General features: G+C 40.6%; 2 protein-coding genes across 3 annotated transcripts in view; one reads left to right on the forward strand and one right to left on the reverse strand.

Annotated features, from left to right (window-relative positions):
- LMLN (leishmanolysin like peptidase) lies at positions 1-20,409 on the reverse strand. 2 transcript variants are annotated; one of them, XM_081007147.1, is made up of 17 exons: positions 20,212-20,409; positions 17,383-17,480; positions 16,959-16,989; positions 16,272-16,354; positions 15,913-16,030; positions 13,761-13,936; positions 13,119-13,224; positions 12,792-12,886; positions 12,329-12,446; positions 10,929-11,036; positions 9,932-10,008; positions 9,038-9,148; positions 8,750-8,882; positions 8,031-8,190; positions 7,673-7,803; positions 7,063-7,276; positions 1-5,372 (listed from the first exon to the last, which is right to left on the reverse strand). In XM_081007147.1, the coding sequence occupies exons 1-17, from the start codon at positions 20,368-20,370 to the stop codon at positions 5,272-5,274; spliced, it is 2,019 nt and encodes a 672-aa protein (XP_080863273.1). In that variant the 5' UTR covers positions 20,371-20,409; the 3' UTR covers positions 1-5,271. The 2 variants fall into 2 exon arrangements, with proteins under 2 accessions (XP_080863273.1, XP_080863274.1); XM_081007148.1 differs by lacking the exon at positions 20,212-20,409 and adding an exon at positions 19,709-20,153.
- Positions 20,410-20,610: 201 nt separating this feature from the next.
- The window catches only part of LOC308477111 (protein mono-ADP-ribosyltransferase PARP14-like), a 32,881-nt gene continuing 31,193 nt past the window's right edge, over positions 20,611-22,298 (forward strand). The window contains exon 1 of the mRNA XM_081005348.1: positions 20,611-20,640. Within this exon, the coding sequence (XP_080861474.1) occupies positions 20,626-20,640 (15 nt within the window). The 5' untranslated portion in view covers positions 20,611-20,625. The remainder of the gene's footprint in view (positions 20,641-22,298) is intronic.

Genomic DNA, 22,298 nt, shown 5'->3' on the forward strand with positions numbered 1-22,298 from the left:
TCAAATTCCCATGAGGCAATTTAATAGCTTTTGTTTACAATTTCATTTATGAATGAAATAATTCCCATGAGGTATCCCAAAGTGATATCAAAACAAAGTAGAACAGTACTGAAAAGTTTAAAATAATGGCATGCTTATCTCTCAACTGAATAATTCAGTTTTTTCGTAGCAGCTGCAGTGTATTCTACATTTCTTGCTACAGAACTCAATTTCTTTCTAGAAAGTGTGTAAACAAAAAGGACCAAAGATTTTTTTTTTAAGACAAGGTTCTTTAATTTGACACTAATGCTCAAAGTGCTTATGCTAAAAGAATCTTCCACATATTTTAAAAATAATAAAATCAATTGCACATATAAACACCATACATAATCCAGCCTGAAGTCCACTCATGACAAGAAGTGGAAAAGAATAGTTCTGCATAAATAGTATGTTGTATCAATCGGCAAAGTACAATTTACATGTAAAAATCTATGTTGACATTTTGTACTACGGAGTGACAGACTGCACATATATACGGACTCTAACTGTATTACTGTTCTCAGTCATGATCCTGGTTCTCAAGAGATGTGCATCCGCAGACAGTTCTCTACTGCTCATCCACAGCTTATACTGGATTTTAAACTACCCAGCTATAAACTGTATAACATTCATAGAAATTAATTCAGATAAGCATAGTGTCTGCTTTGGCCCACATATGCAGAGATAGGTAAGATCCCCCCCCCCAAACAATCTATACCTTATTCAAGCCACATAAAATAAAATAATAAGGTAAAATGTAAGTATGCTCTCATAAAACCCTGCCATGAGATCAAGTTGGGAACCTGAAATAGAAAACAGCTCACTGGCATGGAGAAACTTGTCTAGATAAAATTAATATTTCAAGTAGATTTATTTTGAGCATATCTGTACAATAACTGGGACCTAACACAATGAAATTATTTAAAATGAGCAGCTTTATGTAGGAGATTGCTTTAACATTCATTTCCTTCCTCATAACCAAGATATGCAGCATTCTATAGTATCAAGTAAAACATAGGTCATATTTCCTTATGACATTTCATCAGAAAACATATTTCCCTGTTTAGAATGACTGGTAGGCTAGTGAATGCCAACATGGTGAGGAGTCTTGTTAGGCTAAATACAGTAATGCACCTATTGTTTGTGTGCTTGCCAAGAAGAAGAATGGTGGCAGTGTTATTTCGTACAGTCGTACCTTGGAAGTAGAATGGAATCCATTTCGGAAGTCCGTTCAACTTCCAAAGCACGGCTTCTGATTGGCTGCAGGAAGCTCCTGCAGCCAATCGGAAACTGCAGAAGCCCCGTCAGACCTTCAGATTCTAAAGAACGTTCGCAAACAGGAACACTCACTTCCGGGGTTGTGGCGTTCGGGAGCCAAAACCTCTGAGTACCTAGGCGTTCAGGATCCAAGGTACGACTGTATTTAGAAACATTGTGGGTATTTAACTGGACACAACAGGTTTCTGTTGTGAGCCACCCTGTAATCTTCGGAGGAAGGGTGGTATACAAATTTAATTAATGATAGTAGTAGTTGAAATGTAAATACAGTCTAACTCAACTGCATCTACTGATTTCTGTCCTGAGTCAGGGATGTGCTCTTATATTCTGTATTTTGAAATAGTCTATGGCTTCCTACTGCTACTTTTGCTCTCTTTAAAAAACAAACACCACCCTGACCCATTTTTGATGAAACACTCAATCGCATTCTAATAAACTTGAAATCTCAATGCATCCCCAAAGAACAAAACGTACCTGAAACAGAGAGGCAGTTTTATGAAATTATTTGTTCCAGTGTGGGAAACATTCTACTGCAGAATCTAATCTAATTTGTCTAATATGAGGCGAGAAGCAGTTAATACATTTTATGAATGCCTCAAGCATAGCATCAACTCCCAATGATCCTCTCATGATGAGCTACCCTCTTGCATCTTGGAGTTGCTAACATGACACACATGCATACACGTGTACATACACGTGTACATTGTACCATGGGAAATTATTTGGAGAGGGAAAGATTATCCTTTTTCCTCCCAGGCATGATGCTCCCTTTCAAAAAATGCCACTCCAATAGAAGGCTTTTCTTTCTGCAGACTGCAATTGCAAAGGAAGCTTAATGCCATTTTAGCTTGTAGGTGATATATAAATACATAGCTCTTGTTTCTCCAGCTGCTCTCTTCAGGAAGGTTGGCTGCTTGTTCTCCCTGCCACAATGCTTGGGTGAGGCAGGGTAGCAAACATGCTTTTTGCCAAGCCTAATTTCAGGAGGAAGGGCGAGTGTGCTGCCCACAACAGCTTCTCTGGTTGGCAAATGTGCCCAAGGACTTGTGACCCCTGCTCAGAAAAATGTCCAGAAGCAGTTGAGATATCTACAATGGTAACAGCAGTGGTAGCAGACCTTGCTTCCTGCACATGAGATTGTTCTGTAACAGTAAAATATGTTTTAGATGTGTTTACCTTTGCTAATCAACCAGAATTTGTCTAACTCATAGAGGAGAATAGACTACTTATATTTTAACTGAGGAGCATTTCTTTAAACACAGTAATCAATACCAGTCACATTGGTTAGGGCTGTGGATTATAAATTGCTACCATGTTCTCAGATATAACTAGAATCTCATATTAAAACTGTATTTTGCTTTCACAAGATGCATAAAAGCAACTAATAGCTGCATGCAAAGGAGCTGGAAGGTAACACAGCCAAATGCTCTCTTAAGTTCTGGGCTAACATATTTACAAACTTGCAACTTTTACGGGGACCTTTAGATATTTCTCCATTTCCTTACATTCTCAGATGGACAAATGCCTAGCAGAAGAAAAACCGTTTCTCAAACAGGACAATGTTCTATTTTTACGACACAAATTCATTAACATTGGTAAAAATGCCTATACACAAAGTTAGCCAAAAAGTTGATACAGTGCAATTGTTTTGCTTCAAGACAAACAATGAGAAAAATGTTCAAGTATATAAAAGCACCCTTACAAGATGCTATTTAAGTTCTATTATTATTGCACAGATAAGAATTAGTCTTTACTCCATGTTCCATGGAGCCATTTCCTATTAGTTGAGCTATAGATCTATTTAGAGAATTCTCATTCATATTCAAATTGGACATATTTAAAGCATTTCTTAACCCTAATATTTTATTGCTATTTCCATGCCTTCCCGCCCCCCGCTTATTTAAGGCTAATGTCGTGTGTAATATAAATAGCATATTTATAGTAATGTACACATATTCACATCACTGGAGGAGAAATCCCCTCTCAAATGCTTCAGTCAGCTTTCTCATGCTTCCGGTAGGAAGCACTTTACTGACTAGCTGTATTCACACCAACCCTCTTTGTAAAAATAAGGTTTATTTTAAGAAAGGAAATCTAGCAGGCACTATTCGAGCAGGGGTGGCCAACCTTTAGCTGTATTTGGACCCTTGACCATCCAAGTTATGGTCCAACATCTGTTTAGCCACAGGTTAGCCACCCCCCATGTACTTTCTTCAAAGAGACTGCATTTCTTGTTAATGGAAGAGTTCCCCTGATTCCACTCAAGTTTCCGATCTCACTGTGCTGATCAGCCTGCTACCACTGCACACTTTTTGAGAGGACTGGAAGATTTAGGTAAACATTTGCTTCTCCTAGTGCAGCACTGCTTTCAATGGATCAGAATGCTCAGCGGGACCCGGTGTGAACCCCTCCAGTCCCAAGGCAAAACCAATCTGTGCCAGTTGCAAGAAAGGAAAGTTATCAGAACTATGATCCCTGAGGGTTTTTCAGTCTCACGGGAACAGATTCTTCATCTACAAGTTGCTCACTGACTGACTTTTAGAAATTTCTTAGTGGCACAAGCAGCATACTTTTTTTTTTTTTTTTTTAAAAAGAAAGTTTACAAGTCTTCATGTACCCAACATAATTGAGCTCAGCAATTCTTTCACCCAAGAACCAGAATAGGGTCCCTGATAATAGAAACCCACATTTTGGCCCCAAAGGTGTCAGTATGGAATCTGTAAGTATCACAGTTTGGTGTTGTTGCTTTTTAAAGCCCCCTCAAATTTAATTATGAATTCAGTGATTTCACTCTTCCTCTGGCCTACTCACCTAAGTGTGTGGAAAACCCCCCCCTAAGGACTGGCTGTATACCAGCATTTGAAGAAGGCCAATGCAGTGAAATGAACATTCATGAATGAGGGCTACACCTTTCTTCAAATTACCTTGTAAGAAACTGAACATGAGTAACCTAACCCAAAACAAGTTTACTTAGGAATGTTCAATCCTAAACATGCTTGCTAGGATGCAAATCTTCCTAGCAAGTATGCTTAGGACTGAAGGCTTAAGTCCATCGAAATTACAGCATAATACTTTAGTTTAGTGGTTGGTCTTCAACAAGTTAAGGGGAGATTAAATATTTTCATTATTTAGAATATCAAAAGTGCATGATGTGCAGCTATTGAAAAGTTCCTCCATATTCTGAGCAACAGATACTTCAGAGAATACAGTGGTACCTCAGGTTACATACGCTTCTGGTTACATACACTTCAGGTTACAGACTCCGCTAACCCAGAAATAGTGCTTCAGGTTAAGAACTTTCCTTCAGGATGAGAACAGAAATCGTGCTCCTGCGGCGCAGCAGCAGTAGGAGGCCCCATTAGCTAAAGTGTTGCTTCAGGTTAAGAACAGTTTCAGGTTAAGAACGGACCTCTGGAATGAATTAAGTACTTAACCTGAGGTACCACTGTATCTTCAAATCACCAGAGTGTACAAAGCAAATAACAGTTCTGGAAGCATCCTAAAGCTGTACCAAAAGGCTAACTCTTTGGATACATCTACAAGAATCCATAAAGCCACACTAGGCTCAAGTTATTAGCAATGATGGCGACTTATTTTCATGGCTTTTAAATTAAAGGAAACTCTGAGGTATATCTCTAAGGATGCCAAAAATTCTGCTACCAGTCTCAGAGAATTCTGCCTATCAAGAGTGCTCCAGACCAGTGGCAACATAACACTACTGGCGATTTTGTTCTCCACAATTTGATACCAACGTAAAAACAAAACTTTAATACTGGCACTTATTGAGATGACGCTGTAAACTTCGCCTCTCTTGGGATGGAGGCTGTTTCTCCAGCACCTTCTGCCTGTGATCAGCCGGCCTTCTTGCCACAAGGCAGGTGGAGATGCGTTTGCTCTTCCGGATAGCTGCCTTTGAGAAGAACTCAAATGGAGTGTATTCTAGACGTAGTCTATGGGGTAACCTGGGAGCCCAGTTTAACTCCATGCACAAAGAAGAAATCCAGCCAGTAGCGGAAGCAAGTTCGCCATCAATAGCCATAGGGTTACTACCAGGCTAGGGGAACAGGAACACAAATCTAAAATAAATTTTAAAATGGTATTAGCATAGTTTAAGTACTTCTGCAGATGCTGTTCAAAATAGTCCTTGACAAACAGGAATAGAGGCAGATGCTCTTTGAGAGTCTAAACATTAGGACAAGAACTTGCTGAGTTAATTATTGGAATAGGGATGCAAGAAGGGGAGATGGGGGAAGTCCGGGAAAGTGGTTAAGAAATTAAGATTTTAATATGTGTTATGTGTGTGTTGTGTGTTGTGTCTGTATGTCTTTGTGTTTGTCTAAAAAACCTTTTGAAAACCCTAATAAAAATTTTATTAAAAAAAAATAAACATTAATTCATCATTTTTCCAAACTAAAGAAAGAGAAGGAGGGGGAAAGAGTTTTCCAAAGCCTAATTGAATTGTCTGTTTTGCTCCTGCTCTCCTCCTCTAAAACCACTGTAGTGTAGAGGGGCCACTAGGGGCGCATCAGAAGATGGCTGACAATAACATCTCTCCGACCCACACGAGGTAATTTGGAGGCTGTGATGGGAGTAAATAGCCTCCCTACCCCCCCAGGATTGGGGGGGGGACTGCCCTTGCCTGCTGTGCCCTATACCACCCCCGAATTTGTGGGGATGGGGGCACTAGGCACAATGCCCTCCTGTGGGATTTCGGCGCTCCTGGACGCCGTCTCTGATCCGCGCCACTAGCTGCAAGAACTTCAAAAGAAACAATTTGGATGAAGCGAATGCACATATTTCAAGGAAGGAGGGGGAGTAAAGACTGCTAACAGAAGAGATCTCTGATAAAACAAGACGAGTCGGAGGAACAAGTATAAATCATGAGAAGATACGCCAAGACTCGGTATGGCAAAGGGACTGATGGGGGAGGGGAAAAAAAACTTTCCTTTCTTTCCTTTATGTGATTAAACAAGAATCCCCCCCCCTCACAAGTCAGAAATGTCGTTTTAAGGACTTAAGCTGTGGATTTAAGGCTGTGTGGAGATAAACTTTCGAACCAAAGCATGTTTTGAGAATGTATAAGGGCTTTGGAATGACGCAGTTAAAAGTGCTGTCGCCATATTGGGAAGTTCTGTCGGAGGACTTAAGTCTGGGAGGGGAAATAGAGAAATAGAGCTGTTTTTATATTGTGGGTGAAACTCCTCAGAGGGACTTAAGAACGACAGTTCTGTAATTAAAGATGGAAAGAGCGATGTTATCTATGAAGGTGATGATATATGGAAACCATCTCGATTTGAGGATTGGAAGAACGGAAAAATTCACACAGGATTATTATTGGTGTTTATCGGCCTAAGGAGACTTATCAGAAGAGATCATAAAGGAAAAAGAGAAAATATATGAACAAGATGTGATGTGGAAACAGCAAGATAAGACTGGATAGAATTATGAACTTTGTTTGGACTGATTTGGACATTAACGCAGTAGCAAGAAGATGATCAGAATCCCCCTTCGGATCTTGAAATATGGGTCCCCTCAACAAAATTTAAAATTCGGCTTTGTAATTCGGAATTTATGTGATGTGATTTGATTTGATTGGCCGGTTAATAAAAATTATTAAAAAAACAAAACAAAACACTGTAGTGTAAAAAAGTGAACTAGTTCTCCTGTTCGCTAGGAATATAATTCTGAAAATGCTACAAAGAACATCACACCAAAACAAAACAAGAACTCTCTATTTCACTTAATGACTTTTGAAGGGTTGCTTACCAATAGATGTAAGTCTTGTTAAATTAGCAACTGGAGGAGGATCCTGCTCAGGTGGGCAGAAATCGCAGAAGTCTGAACACGCTGGGCAAATTAGGTTCCCAATATGTACCCATCCATTCATCTGAATATTCACTGTTAGGATTTGACCTGAGCGACTGCACAAATATGACTCATCCTTGACCCAAACAGTCAGCCCACGGGGAGAACAAGAAACCTAAGAAATAAAGTTGGACTAGCTAGATTATTGCAATCATTTATTTAATTTTTAAACCAAGTCTTTTAAGAGACACGTTGCTTGTAGTCGAGCTGTCAAAAGGAAAAGCTAGAACAATTTGTGTGTACCTTCACTTGTTTGCATGCAGATTTGGAAGATGACAGATTGTTGGTCAGGCCGTGTAAGAGGGTATCTGCTCACTTTAGAGACTTATACTGTTGGCATAAAACTAATGGGCATGAGGTAGGGAGATCTTTTGACTTCCACATGACTATCTGGTCTAATACAATTAGATATAAATATAGAAACATGTAATGACTAGTTAAGAGCAATAATGATTTCTAAACAACACAACTTTACAAAATGCAACCTTAAATTAAGAGCTCCTGCAGTTACCTGGTAGCAGCCACTGCCCCAGTCAGGGTAACTGAGTTTCTTTCTGCATTGTTCCATAACAAAAGCTGACTTCTGAATGAGACACACAGAATTTGGTCCATATTTCTCTGCACCATAGTTTTTGAAAGGATCTAAAAAATCAGGAAAGCACTGTTAACACATACTGTGGACTGCAAACCAGCTTCAGACTGTGATTTCAGATCCTAGTTTCTGAGCCTGAAACAAACCTGGGTAGACTCGGATACAGATGCAACATGACAATCATGGGTTAGATAAAGAAGCCATGGGTTTCCCTTACATTGGAACCCAAAATATCTGAAAGATAGTAAAGGAGAAACTAAACACAAAACCAACTGACCTGGTTGATTTTCGAGTATTCTACAGTCTGAACTTCGTTGAAATTCACCACTTAAGTGCCAGCTAAATTCCTGACTGAACGGACAGAAGTCGGCAATTTCAACAGACCCACCATAATAAGGCAAATCTTCTGATGGTACCCCATAAAGACGGTCAAAATACTGCAAAAGATACAGTGACAGAGGCAGCTATGAAGGTAGAAGCAGCACAGTCATATGATCATCATCATCACCATCACCATCACCTGGTAGTAATAGCAAACTTTTACAACAACGGCAGAAACCCACATTCCATACATTGTATTCATGTTAAAGAGAACCAAAGCACAAAGCTATAGTTGCTACTGCCATTAATAATTTTTATTTTAGAAACAACAGTATTGCTAAAACTGCACATACAAGTCTGCTATGCAGGACAAATGCATTCTCTTTTGACTGTGTGTTGTCTGAACCCTAAACTACGGTTAATCTTAACTATGGTGAGTGGAAACAAGCCAGCTGCTTAAACTATGATTTAAAGTTGACTTGTTTCAACAAACTACAGTTTGCATGTGATCCGACAACAAATCAAGCTGAATCTAAAATGGAAGCAAAAGCTTCCAAATTCTTCCCTGTGGTTGCACTGGAAGAGAAGGAGGACGTGCCCAGCCCCTCTGCTTGTTCTCATGTCTGAATGAGACTGGTGGTTCATAGAACTCACATAGAGTAACACCCTTTATACCTGATATTCCTGAGGAAGCTGTTGTGGGAATTTCTGTAAGTTGCACACTGCCACTGCTCTTTGGTCCTGTCTACAGGTTAGCTGCAATGGATTAGTCCGCAGAGTGTCACAATATGGATCCACCAATTCTTTCCTGTGAATAAAGTTGAAAACCACAATAAGGGAACTGTTAAAATATTTTTATACAACACTTAACAAAAAAACCAGTACTAACCAGACAAACATTAATAGGCTATTGCAATGTCACTGGCATCACAGAACATGCAATCTAAAGAAACATATTCTTACCTTCTCCTCTTGTGATCAATCCAAAACTTACAGCTTTTCATCACAAAGTCACAGCCTTTATCTCGGCCCCAATCAAGCTTTTCTGCCATGTTGTAATTGGCTTTATACCAGCTGTGAACATATGTTGAAATAGAAATTAGGTTATTGCACTTCTGAACAGTCAGCAAAAAGTTATTTCAAAGCTCTGCATGTGTTAATCAAGCTACCCAATATGAACCATTTCCTAATGCAGGTAGGGTAACTGAAAGGAAAGGCAAATGCATTTCTACAAACAAGCACACGTATTGTCGTCTCCAAGATTACTGCTTCTCTTTTGGCTTAAGAAGCAAAGCCCAAAAATGGAATTGCTCTTCTCCTTCAATGAAGGAATAAACATTGAAAGGGGGAAAAGATTTCAACAGCTAGCACTAATGCCACTCTAAGGTAATTTAAATCTGACTAGTTATCCCCCATTATCCACTTACAACTGGAGGGAAATGCTCAAGAATTATGATTAGTTCAGGAGTATCCTTAATTTGACTCTACAACTTCACATTGCACCAGCAGATAAATGCAAAATGAACGGAGAAATTTTGATTTCAATTTCATGTTAGAATTTAAGTTATCCAACTCAAGATATAGGCTTTTCACGTGCATTAAAAATAGCTGACTGGCAGATGCAAATCCAGAATGGAAAGATTAATCTTAAGACAAAACCTCACATGAAACCCCAATATTTACAAGAACAAGGAGCGGCAACAATATTGACAAAATGATTTGCGTAGAAATGTTGCGTTGTTTCCGAAGCCTAAAATTCAAACACCTCCAACTACATAAGTTTCTTAACTATATATTTAAGATCTGTCCAAACAAGGCATATTTATGAGAAAACCAAAACCAACTATACATCCTTACCCAGTGTCTTCCATTAATGCCAAAGTGATGCGGGAGAAGACCCTGTTCTGAGTGTGCGATCCAGTCATAGCTTCATTCTGAAAGTAACCACCCAAAAAACCCGTAAGCTTCGTGACAGAACAGGAACTCATTCCTCGTTTTGGGGTGGGGGAGAAGAAAGAATGTGCACCTTTGGGCATAAACACTTATTACATAGGTCCATTAATTATTTCTAACATTTCCTTCGTTATTTCATTTAGGATCCCTCCCCATGAAACGGTCTGAAGTGATTTACATGTATGTGCTATCCCTGGGCCAATTCAGGTAAAGTCTGGGATAGTCTTCATCTCCACTTAGGGGGCTTTATGGTAGAGGATTCAGTAGGTGTTTAAAGCCAATGAAGACGGCACCTCCTGGGTTTATAATGGTGTGGTTTCCAAAGGGTAGGCACTGCCACACTAGACATCTAATCATCAGGCTTCCTGATGAGCTGATATCTGCGGGAGGCCCTCTCACCACTGTATTAAGTGTATAAGCCAACTACAGAATGAGGAGTTGCATATGGTCTGAAACACTAGGGGACTACCCTAAATTGCTCCTCTGGTACTGCTCATTTAAAACAAATAGTAAGAAATGGCAGAGTGGAAAGGTATAGACAAATGAAGACAAAGGTAATAATTACAATATATATTCTTTATATATTCAATATGTATTCTTTATAATGCATGGTATTCTTTCACAAAGCAAGCTGTACTGCTCCTCTTTTAAAAACTGCTTTATATAATCCCATTTTATCTAGACTGCAGTGACTGTCCAATTAACAAGTTCTAAGGGAAAGATTAAATAAAAATCTGAGGATGGGGGAAGGAATCTTTCCAGTGATAAATCCTACTTTTAAACTTTCATCAATCTGTCATCCTGGAGACAAAGTATCCGATATCACAAAAACCTGCATTTCAGTTTATGATCACCTCACAAAAAACCCAATAGCTACTGTATCATAATTGGCTGTACTGACCTCCAACAATCTCTTTTCCCAATGATTGAGCTCTGTACCCATGCCACCTTGATTTTCAAGTTCCATCCCCTCTAGAAATTGACATCCAAAGTGTTTTCGGGCCTCCTCCTTCAAAAAGATGCACCAGAAGACTGCTGTCAAAATAATTAGCAATACTCTTCCTTGAGAATCAAAACTAACTCCCTCCCCTCATATTTTAAGTTCCCAGGAGGGGCTTCCTTCATCTTGCACAGATTTCCAATGAAAAGGGTCCCCCAATTCTTCTTCCTATATGTGTTGAAATGTAAGGCTGCTATCACAATGTGGTTCACATGATTGGCAATAGGCAGCCATACAAACACCAGCTGGACAGCAGAACAGGCAGGCAAGCAAGCAGTGTGGGTGGCAGGTGCCCCAGGCAAGATGTTTGGGAAGAGAGGCACTTCATAGAGTGATTTGCCCAGCAGCTCCCTGAAGTGCTTCCCCTGTTAAATCCAGCTGCAGCAAGTGTTAACGGAGGGAGGAGGCACTTTAGAGAGTGGTTTTGAGCAAAAAAAAAGCCCCTCCTTTAAAGCTTGGGGTGAGGGGCAGGGCGAGGTGTAAAGGGAGGAGGGGTTACATATACATGGAGAAGGGAGGATTGTCAAAGGGGTTGGTGGGCAGGGGAGGTTAGTGAATGGAGCGAGCCGGAGATGGAAGCTGCTAGTAAGAAATACTATTTAAAGTTCATGAAGCTGAGAATAATAATAATAATAATAATTAAAAGGTTTTAAAATTAATTCACCTATATGAAAAACATAACACGTTCTGATCTCATAAAACCCATAATTTAAAGTCTTCAGAATGATTCGGTTATTTGAATCACTTGGAGGATAAAAAGCATATCTAACAGGTAGCTATGCAAGCCACAATGTGAACAGGCTTTTGCCCAACTTCCTTCCGCTTTAGTAGGCTGAAGGAATACAAGCAGCAACCCAGTCTGCTGAAGTTTTGTGTCTGTGCTGTGGCTTCATGCCACTCAGGTTCTATGGCGGCATGATGGCAGCTTCCATGCACAGCTTGAGATCTTTCCTTTAGGTCTCTCATTTCTTTGAACTGATATCTTTGGCACACCTGCGATATCCGGAACCAACCCCACTCCCACGTCTGTGGGTGGCCTTGTTCTGGTGCTCTAGTAGTTGGAGAAGGGCCAGCCACTTTACTATTACAAGGATTGATCATTTTTCTAATGAGAATTATTCCTCTTGACATGCATTATTTTACCAGTAAGCAGCTTGCCAGGGATACTGGGAGTAAGCTATTCCTATAATTCTCAAAGTGTTAGATAAACCTCCTAAAGAAGGCAAGGCAAATTGTGTAGATGTCCTTATCTGAGGAAGTTAGTTAGATTTATTCTGATAAAAAGTGAACATGATACTTACAACTACTTTAGGAGTTATCAGAAGGAATACATTGTGAAGCAGTTTCTTATTGCCCCGTACATCCCATAACCGCACAGCGCTATTTACTACTTTATTGCTCCATTGATATACACCAAGGCTGTAAGGAAGGCAGACTGAATTAACTTGACTGGCAAGCAGGATCAATTCTAAATATGATCAATAGGCTGACATCAGCAAATGTTAAATGCATTTAAAAAAAAATAATATTAAACATGATAACTGTGAAGCTCATGACAGCTGGCTATGAAAGAGGACATGGAAGAAAAATCAGCCAAGGAAACAAACCAACTGAGTCACAAGGTATTAAAATGTTGGCAAAAGAATTATTTCGCAACTATGTCACATCACTTCCTTCAACAAAACTACACAGATTCATAAAGTCCAACATAGATTTCAATATATACATAGATTCATAAAGTCCAACATAGATTTCAATACATACCTTTCATTAAAGGGTGGCAATCCATTTTGAGATGGGGCAGTCAAAGGATTTCCATCATCATCACGATAAAATGCAAACAGCCCAGCAGAAAAACCCTTTAAGGCAATGCAAAGTCATTTATATTATTTATCATCAACATAAGAAAGCTAACAAACCTCAAAACAACAAAAAAAGTTGTCTGAAAGTATGGTAAAATAAACATACAGTGTAGGCTAAGTTCACATCTATGTCTTTTAGAAGAGAAACAAAAACAAATAATTTTTTGCATGGTGCAACACAAAGATGTTGCTAGTATTTTAAATGAATGCAACAAATAACATATCTTACCAGTGCATGAATGATTTCATGTTTCACAGTAGACAGCATGCCAGCAAATTCTTGTGCTTGGGTTGAAATCATATTCGGGCAAAGATTAGCATACCCTGCAATTGGTCTGGGAAATAATGAAAAATATATTTCTATAGAATAAAAACTTCACCGTCTTAGGAACATGCTAAGCTTAATAAATGAATACAAACAATGTGCACCCAACAACAACCAAAAATCTAAATTTAGAATGCTAAAGCGCGTAAGCAATTGTAGTTTCACCATTTACACAACGGGCAGCAGAGTGAAACATGTTTTCACTCCACCCCCATCTGACCACAAATTAAATAGATTTTGATAATGGTATTGCTAGTAAAATCTCTTAACAAAGAGAAGTTGGATTTCTCTGCAAACAATAGAGATGAAGAGCGCAACATCTACTTTAGTTGGCGATTCTTCTAATTTCATGATTCAGGCTACAAACACAGGCATCTACTGCTCAAAAAAGGAACTCAGAATAGACAATTCTAGTTCCATTAAGAATTAGTCATTAATTTGAGCAGCACAGTTCATCTAGTAAACTGGTCAGTTAAAGCCACCTTTGGAAGTCATTACACCAGTACACTTATAAATGAAAGTTCATTTGGAGGGGGAAAATGTTACCTGTCCATATCAGCTTCTAGTTGACAGTATGCTGCATATGCAATAATATTTTCTTGGCCACACCTTTCAGTAGTCAGAGCACTAACATATAACACGAAGTCAGCATCTCGAACCCCTTCTTGGTCTCTTACACCAACAGGTCCACAATCCAGCATTTCATTACACGCCCTACATTGCTAAGACAATAAATTTAGAGGAAATTAGTTTCAAACAGACATAATTTAACAACTGTCTTCAGTCTAACAGAAGAAATTTGGTAACCAACTGCTCAGAGTTGAGGCACTGAAATCAATGGCCATGACTAATTTATAGAATCATAGAATTGTAGATTTTGAAGGGACCACAAGAGTCATCTAATCCAACCCCCTGCAAGGCAGGATTATTTTGCCCAACAGGGGGCTCAAACCCACAACTCTAAGATTAAGAGTCTCATGCTCTACCAACTGAGCTAGCCAGCCATTTAATAGGCCTGCTCTGAGCATGACTTAGATACAACCCATCCTCCTTTCTATTTTTCTTTATCTGACGGAAGAAAGATATTAAGACAATGATTTGCCACACTTATATTGATTTTGTAATACTGCTCACAGCCAATATCCAAAGGGTATAGTTGCACCAGATTATTTTTTAAAATAGCTTTTGAAAGCTATACCCTCCCGGAATCCACAAATGCTTTTTAAGAGCCCAAAGTTCAGAAAATGGCAAGGTGTGTTAGGACCAAATGATATTGAAATAGAGAATGACATTAATGAATGCATAATCATTTCTTCCAGCTTTTCTTTTGGAAAGCTCTCATGCCTACTACACTGTCTTCCAATCCAGAGGCATCCTTCAGATTGTAAAAGTGAGGTGTGGGGGGTGTGTGTGTGTGTGTGTATGTGTAGCACATAGCTGTCAACGTTTCCCTTTTTAAAAGGGAAATTCCCTTATTCCGAATAGGATTCCTTGCAAGAAAAGGGAAAAGATGACAGCTATGTTGTAGAATCTGAAGATGCTGTAGTACCTTATACTGTGACATCTTATTATCATTGCCCATATGTAGATTGTACAAAGCATATCATCTGCTATGGTCTATATGTACTGTGGTTAGCCTTAATATCTGGTGCCAGAGAATTTACACTGGGCAAGATATATGATCACTCTTGATCTGTTCAAGGTTTTTAAAAATGCAGCTTTCATCCAGTTTATCCAGCTGTTTTGTTAACTCAAGGAAAACTAAGGAAGTAAACACTGAAAAGTGTAATACAGGGACTGCCCAAAACTTATTTTATTTAATGAAATTGAAAAAAACCATTCAAGTCCATTTAAAAACAAGACATTAAAACTGAAAACAATTTTAAAAAGTAGCCAAGGTCCATCAACATAATATACCTTTGAATGTTACTGAACCCCACAATTTCTCTGCACTCAAGCTGAAAATTCAATCCTCTCACCAATCTGTTGAACTCAGCTCCTAGTTCTCTCATCCCTGTTGATTCGCAACATTATATGCTCTTCTTAACTTCACTTCGCTTGATGCCACTGATTAATTTGCCTTGATACCACAGTTAAGTACCAAAGGAAATGGAATCTTCTCATTGTGATACTATAACGGGATTTAAGATTATACCCTTGCAGGTGATGACTGGCACAGTTGACTCACAACTTCTGTTCAGAAATTTGCTACTTATAAGAGCTTCTATGTTTTTTCTGGCCAGGGATGTTAACTGTGGATACATAGTGCAACCGTTCTCATAAGAATTGTGCTAAGAATTAAGATATTTTTATTTGTCCAGGAATTTGGATCATGAAGTGTTATTTGTGCTACACAGCTTTATTGCTGCTGTCCATTACATTTTCATTTGTTGGGTTTAGGAGTGGTTTTATTATGATTACAGTATTATATAATTGTTGTTGTAAGCTGCCCTGTGCTCCATTTTGGACAAAGGCTAGGGTGTAGATCAATCAGATCAAATCAAATAAAAGGAAACCTTGCTCAAAGGAACATGTCCCAGTTGTTCCTTTAAAGTCCTGCCCTTACCTGCCCCTCACGTATGATATCAGGTGCAGGGCAGGTAGGCATGGCTTATTGAAAATGAAGGATGCCTGGAAGGCCATCTTCAAACCATGAACTGGAAGTTCCCCACACCTGGGCCACCGAGGACTGAATTACCTGCAGGTGTTCCTCAGGAACTGTGACTGGACCACACTTTGTATATTCTGCACATGCTTTTCGGCAGTATCGGTGAGGGTCATCTTTCTTCCTTAAATATTCATTTGTTACACACTGTCTTAAAACAAATCAGAATTACAGATTTAGTTATCAATGAAATGGATGCATAGAATAAACCCACATAACAGAGAAGCTAGGTATACCAATGTAACCAAGTTAATTTACTCATCAGAATGGAATTACTCTTAGTGGGGTTTTTTGGGTGGGTGGGAACAATTCTGATCTACAGGCAGAATATAATCTTAAATACAGACTTATGTTGACACTTACTATTAAACAACACTAAACCATGTACATACCTGCTTAATAGAATGGTACCAGTAGGTTTCCGTACTTGAAATGTCTTCTCTAAATAGGAAATAGCTTGCGGGAAAAGCTTATTCTAAATGTGCAGAAAAGAAAAGTCTCTTTACACCAAAAAAAGAGAGAGAGGAAACTAGATTCTAAAGAATGAAGTCCCAAGTCTCACTTACTAAGTATATTTTCACAGCTTTGAACTGAATGAGATAAGCATAAAGAGATGCTGATTTTATTGTATTATCAGACAATACTCATGTATCCTGAACTTTAACAAAATCTGCAGCAAGGTGACACAAATTAAGGTTTGTAGCATACATCAGAACTTGGTTCACACATGAACTCTGGCTAGCGCTAAAACCACATTTATCATTTCTGTAGTTCTTAATGCTGCTTTTGGTTAAAGTTGCCAAGGTAAGGGAGAGTGGAAATTGCACCAAAGAGGGAGAAGGAGGGAGAAAAGTCAGTTTGCTCCTGATCACATAACCACGGTTAGGAGAACACACAATGTTAGGTCTGCACAAATTTCAAAAGCAGTTTCAGATATGGAGCAGGAAAGCTGTTTAGAAAAGTTAAAATACCACTTACAGTCACGGATCATACAGACCAGTGGATTGGTGCAATTAAACTAGAACTCCATTCAGCAATAGGCATGACTGACATACATGCAAGAAGGAAGAGTCACATACCTTTATAAGGTGCTTTTTTTCAGGTGGCAATCTATGAAGAAAGAAAACAATAAGGGGAGGGAATTGTTTCTTTTCTATTTGTATGAAATACTATCATCAACCAATCCCTTTCCACCTATAAAACCAGTTACTCCAGACTCAGTCCTGCAACACAAATCTGTCCCCCTTAGCTACGTATTCCCTATTACCTTGCCTACTTGTTTGGTGAGGAAAGTAGAAGGGGGACAGGTCTTCCTAGCTATCAGCTAATTTTCCAGTACAGGTAAGATGTCCTCAGGTTGGACATGAGCTCTCCCTAATGCTTGAATGCAGGAACTAAAAACTGAAGGCATTTCCACATGTGTGGAGAAATACCTCTCAGGCAGGACCAACAGCCCCTTCCCAACTCAGAATAATAATTTTAGAAGGCTGCCATTATACTTACTCCTCAATACTTTTGTCATATACTGTCTTAATTCTTAGTTGTTCATCCACATTTCTCTTTATAACACGATTTTCCTTAAGATAAACTTTATAGATAACCTAAATAAAGAATAAATAGATTTGACTCAACAAATAACATGTATAACTTTTTCCCCCCAAAAATATAAGAAACAGATGCATCTATCAGATTTATTTACTAGTTTCCTTTGCACACCCCCCCCCCTTTACTATAAAGTTCCAGGGTTATAACAATAAAAAATAGTAATAGAAATGACACGGCTGCAATTATTTTGCTTGATGCTGAGAAAGCATTTCACAAAATATATTGCTGGGTTCTTTTTGTTGCTTTGGAAAAGTTTGGGTTCCTGCAAGAGCTTATGAAATAGATTATTTCATTTGATTAAAAGAGATGAACAAGTCAAAGCTGCCCTTTTTTAATATTCAGTTTGTGTCTAGAACTGGTATTTGTGCAATTAGGCAGAAAAGACAAATTCATGGCTTTGTACATGGACAAATAGAATTTAAAAATGGCTACATATACAGATTATGTTTTTTTTAAAAAATTAGGTCTGAATAGTCTATATAAGAATTAATAAAAATTATTAATTTTGGTGAAATTTCTGGCTAGTTGTTAATCAGTCAAAATCCAAAATAATGCCAGTAGGCACTATAAATCTATGTAGTTTATGTGTTAATTGGTAATTTTGTTCATGCCACGGTTGTAACATATTAAAGCTCAACTCCTGCCTATGAGGAGGAGGATGTGGCTTGCTCCCCGCCCCACTTTGGGGAGTGTGTATGCGTCCTTGGGGTGGTGTGTTGCTTTTCACTAGTGCATATTGTTGTGCCCCTGTAGCCATTTTTCCTTGGCATATGTGGCTGTCAGCTGCAGGTGTGGGCTTATAATCACTGTGCTTGGGAGTGCCAGTGTGTGCCTGTGTGTTTGCTTACAGTTTCATGCTGGGGCATGATTTTGGTGCATATGTGTTGATGATTGGTCATGAACAAGTAGAGCAGGTTGTGTATGCCTGGTGGAAGGTGGCAGGTTTGGCTGGTGCTGGCAGGGTTATTATAGATGCCGTAGGTGTCTGTGTCACCTGGCATGTAGGCCACAGCCTCCCTGGTGGGGGGGACGGGACAGTTGGATGAAGAAGTTTTTACACCACCAGCAGATCACTGGTGGCCACAAAACATGGCAGAGTCTTGAAGTTGTTTCAGATTGTTGTTGTTTTTACAAACTTTACTGAAAACGTTTAGAACTATTACCAAACAACCTGTTGTCTTCCAGGACAAATGCATGTACAGATGTTAAGTCTTGTATAGAGCCATCTACATGGCATCAAAGCAGACTTTAAAAATATTTTCCTTTACAGATTAAGCTCACATCCACAGGCTATACGTCTATCTAAAACAGAGCTTTCCAAACTTTTCATGTTGGTGACACACTTTTTAGACATGCATCATTTCGTGAAACAGTAATTCAGTTTTGCATCATTTCGTGAAACAGTAATACAGTTTTACTAGCAAACCAGAGGTTAAACTAACCCTTTCCAGCCCCAAGAGGAGCATGGGGAGTGTACCTACACCGCAGCCGACACACTAACATGTGGTGACACACAGGCTGCTGTGACTGAGACGGAAAAGAGATTCCTGTACAGTACTGTTAATAAACAATATAAATTCAGACCCATCTTTTTTTTGTTATTCCTCTTATCACCCTCCAATGGTGAGCTGAGCATTACATAAGTGCTATATTCCACACATATTGAATCCAAGTTTCTGCGGTGGGAGGGAGTGCCCCCCCATTGGAAGCAACTATTTGTCTTGTTGCTAGGAGTCTTACAGCTTAAACTTCTCTGTAAGGCCATAATCCTATGCACGCTTAATTAGGAGCCAAGTCCGACTGAATACACTAAAATAAAATCACATAAACAGGATAAGACTTTCTGTTAAATCCATTACCACTGAAAATATCAAGAATTTAAACAAACCAAATTTTCCATTAGAGCAAAGTAATGACCATGGGATCTTAATGGGTGGGTAATAACAAAATAATGTGATTATTTCCATTTTTAACTTGTGCTGGGGGGTGGTGTGTTTTTTTAAGTGCATCATTAGTTTAGCCGTCAAGAGAATCCTGTGTGCCATAAATGGTGGCAATAGTACTGAGAAGAATTAAAGAACAGAGCATAGCGGCTTCCTTCAGAAAGAAAACTAAACCTAGCTTCTAATCTGAGTATTTTGTCAATTGGATCACCTTGGCTTTCTACAATAAAGCAACAGAATAGGCTGAGTCGCCCAAAACAACGGGAAAACGACGTACCTACCCCGCGAGGTAAATGCCAAAACTGTAGAGCCATTTCCCTGCCTTTAGTCTAACATATGACAAAAAAAATCGGAGCGGCACGGCTTAAAACTATTTTCCCATAGCGTTTCGCGGTCCTCCCTAGGAAAAAATAAGTTGCTGGGGTGCGTGGAAGATACAACCGGCACCAACCAACAGGTTACCGCTTTGCTGCAAACCGCGACACGCATCGGCATTCAAAAAACGAAGGATCCCAAGGAAGTGGACGAGCGGAGAGATTTAAATCAGATTTCCGAAACCGGTCCCCACCATCCTCACTTGCATTCAAAGCAGGAACTTTTACGAGCACAAATGCGAAAAACAGGCAAAACAGGCGGCCGACAACGCTGCAAACGCGGCAACCGGCGGAAAGATGCGCGGAAGCCAAAGGCGAGTCCTAACCATCATTGGCATCCGCAGGTCGAGGCGGAGACCCTGTGTCGCCCTCTTAGCCCCCCCCCCCCCGCTTCCAAAGACCCGCCTCACCTCCCTGGCGCTGGGGATGCGGTGGTGACACACAGGGGCAGAAGCGGTAGAAGCTGGGCCACAGCCAAGCAGAAGCAGCACCGCGAGGGCGGCGGGGAAAGCGGAGAGCGGCCGGGGAGAAGCTTGCAGAGCCCGCCGCCTCTTCGCTCCGGCCGCCATCTTGACAGCGGCCTTCGCTACCGCCGCTTCTCCATGGGCAAGGTCAGTTCCCCCTTCCCCGCGAGCCAGTAAGAGAGCGCGGAGCTGAGAGGAGAGCGGTCCTATTGGTCGCACCTCTTTATGGGGCGGGGCGACGGCATCAAGAGAGGAAAGGAGAAAGGGCCGGGGGGAGTCCGTGAAGTGACGTCCAATACTGCAAGCCCAGCCAATTAAGAAGAAGGAGGGGGAAAAACCCTACCGCTGCAGCCTGATTGGATGTCACTCCAAAGGGTAGGACGTAAACTGGCTGGGAGGTGGAATGAGGCATAAATATTCGCAGGGGTTTGGAGAAATTAGGTGAAAGCAGAGCTAGAGATGTGGTTTCTGGGACGGGGAATTCGAATTTGACCAGGCTATAAAGTAGTGCCTCCTCTCAAATTCGAGCTGAGGAAGGTGGGGGGGGGGGGGAAGAGTAAAACTCATTCGTCATCCTGAACGTCAATTACAGGGTTGCTTTTATATATTTTTTTAACTTCAAAAATAGGCTTATAATTGGATTTCCATGACACAAGCATTTAATTATAACCAAGCCCAATTAAAATAGGCAATAAAGCAACCCCATTAAGAAAATGCAGTAATTAAAGCAGGAGATTTGGGTGCATGCAGGTGTAAACAGGTGTACCTTCAATACTCTTGTATTCTAGTTAGCAGTGCATCCCATAAGAGCGGTGTCATCAGGAATAAATGGGGTGGAAGCTGCCATATTTGGGAGTGGGTTTTGCTTGTGAATTGATTCTTCTGAGTCTGTAAAGTGTTAAGGTCACAGATCTGAGATATATTTGGACCTCTAGGCAGGAGTTTTCATTTATCTTCTTTCTTTGTCTTTCTTTAGTTATGGTTCTACATTTTGAAGCTCACTGGGGACTGAAATATACTCAGAGTCGCAAAGTGATTTCATGCTCTTTATTCAGCTCATAGTGGTGAGGAGGAATGAATAAATGTCCCCTCACAGTATCTGCTTTATATACATTATTTACACAATGGGCTGCACATGATTGGCTAATTCTGGAATTCTACTGTAAGCCAATCAGGTTGTGGATTCACTTCTATCTGGAGCAGGATTGGGTGGTTCCTGCCAACCAATCATACTGCTGCATTGTTCTAGGACCAATCAGACTGCTGCATTCTGAATCCTATTGTTCTAGGACCAATCAGACTGCTGCCTTTTGGATCCTATTGTTCTAGGACCAATCAGACTGCTACAGTTTGGATCCTATTCAACTCAGTACATAACACCCCTCCCCTCTAAGTTCCAGTCCTGCCCGGGAGGTCGCATTCATAGTCCTCAAGGTATGCCGGCGGCCTACGTGTGCGTTGTGGCCTGGGGTGTTCCCTGGTCCGGGCTCCGGGTTCTGGCTCGTGTTCCAAGGATGCTGGCTGTGATGCGGCTGTTTGGTCTGGTGCAACCGGCTCGCTCAGTCGTGGTTCTGGTTCCGGTGTCCTTTCGGCCTCACGGGTCCTCTCTGTATTTACTGATTCTGCCTCTCCTGCTGGCCCCTCCTGCTCTATGGGCCTCACTGCCCCGCTGTTCCCTTGGGACTCCTCTGACCTGTCCTCCTCCTGGTTTTCTCCCGGGAATCGTCGCCGTATCTGGTCGCAGTGGCGGCGCCAGCATTGCCCCCCATCCGTTAGCACCTCGTACGACACGGGGCCAGTGACCCTGGTGATTGTGGCGGGTACCCATGCTGGGCCTGCCCCAAAATTCTTTGCGTACACTGGGTCCTGGGCCTCGAAGGTCCGGGGGTTCCTGCCTTCCCCCACCACTACCTCATCCTGAGCTCTATCGGGGTGAAGGCGGTCCAATCTGATTGCAAGGCGCCGACCCATTAGTAGTTCAGCGGGGCTCCGGCCAGTCGTTGAGCTGGGGGTGCTGTGCTGTGCTAGAAGGA

Source organism: Podarcis pityusensis (assembly GCF_964106645.2).
Source record: "Podarcis pityusensis genome assembly, chromosome: 1".
Lineage (NCBI taxonomy): Eukaryota > Metazoa > Chordata > Lepidosauria > Squamata > Lacertidae > Podarcis > Podarcis pityusensis.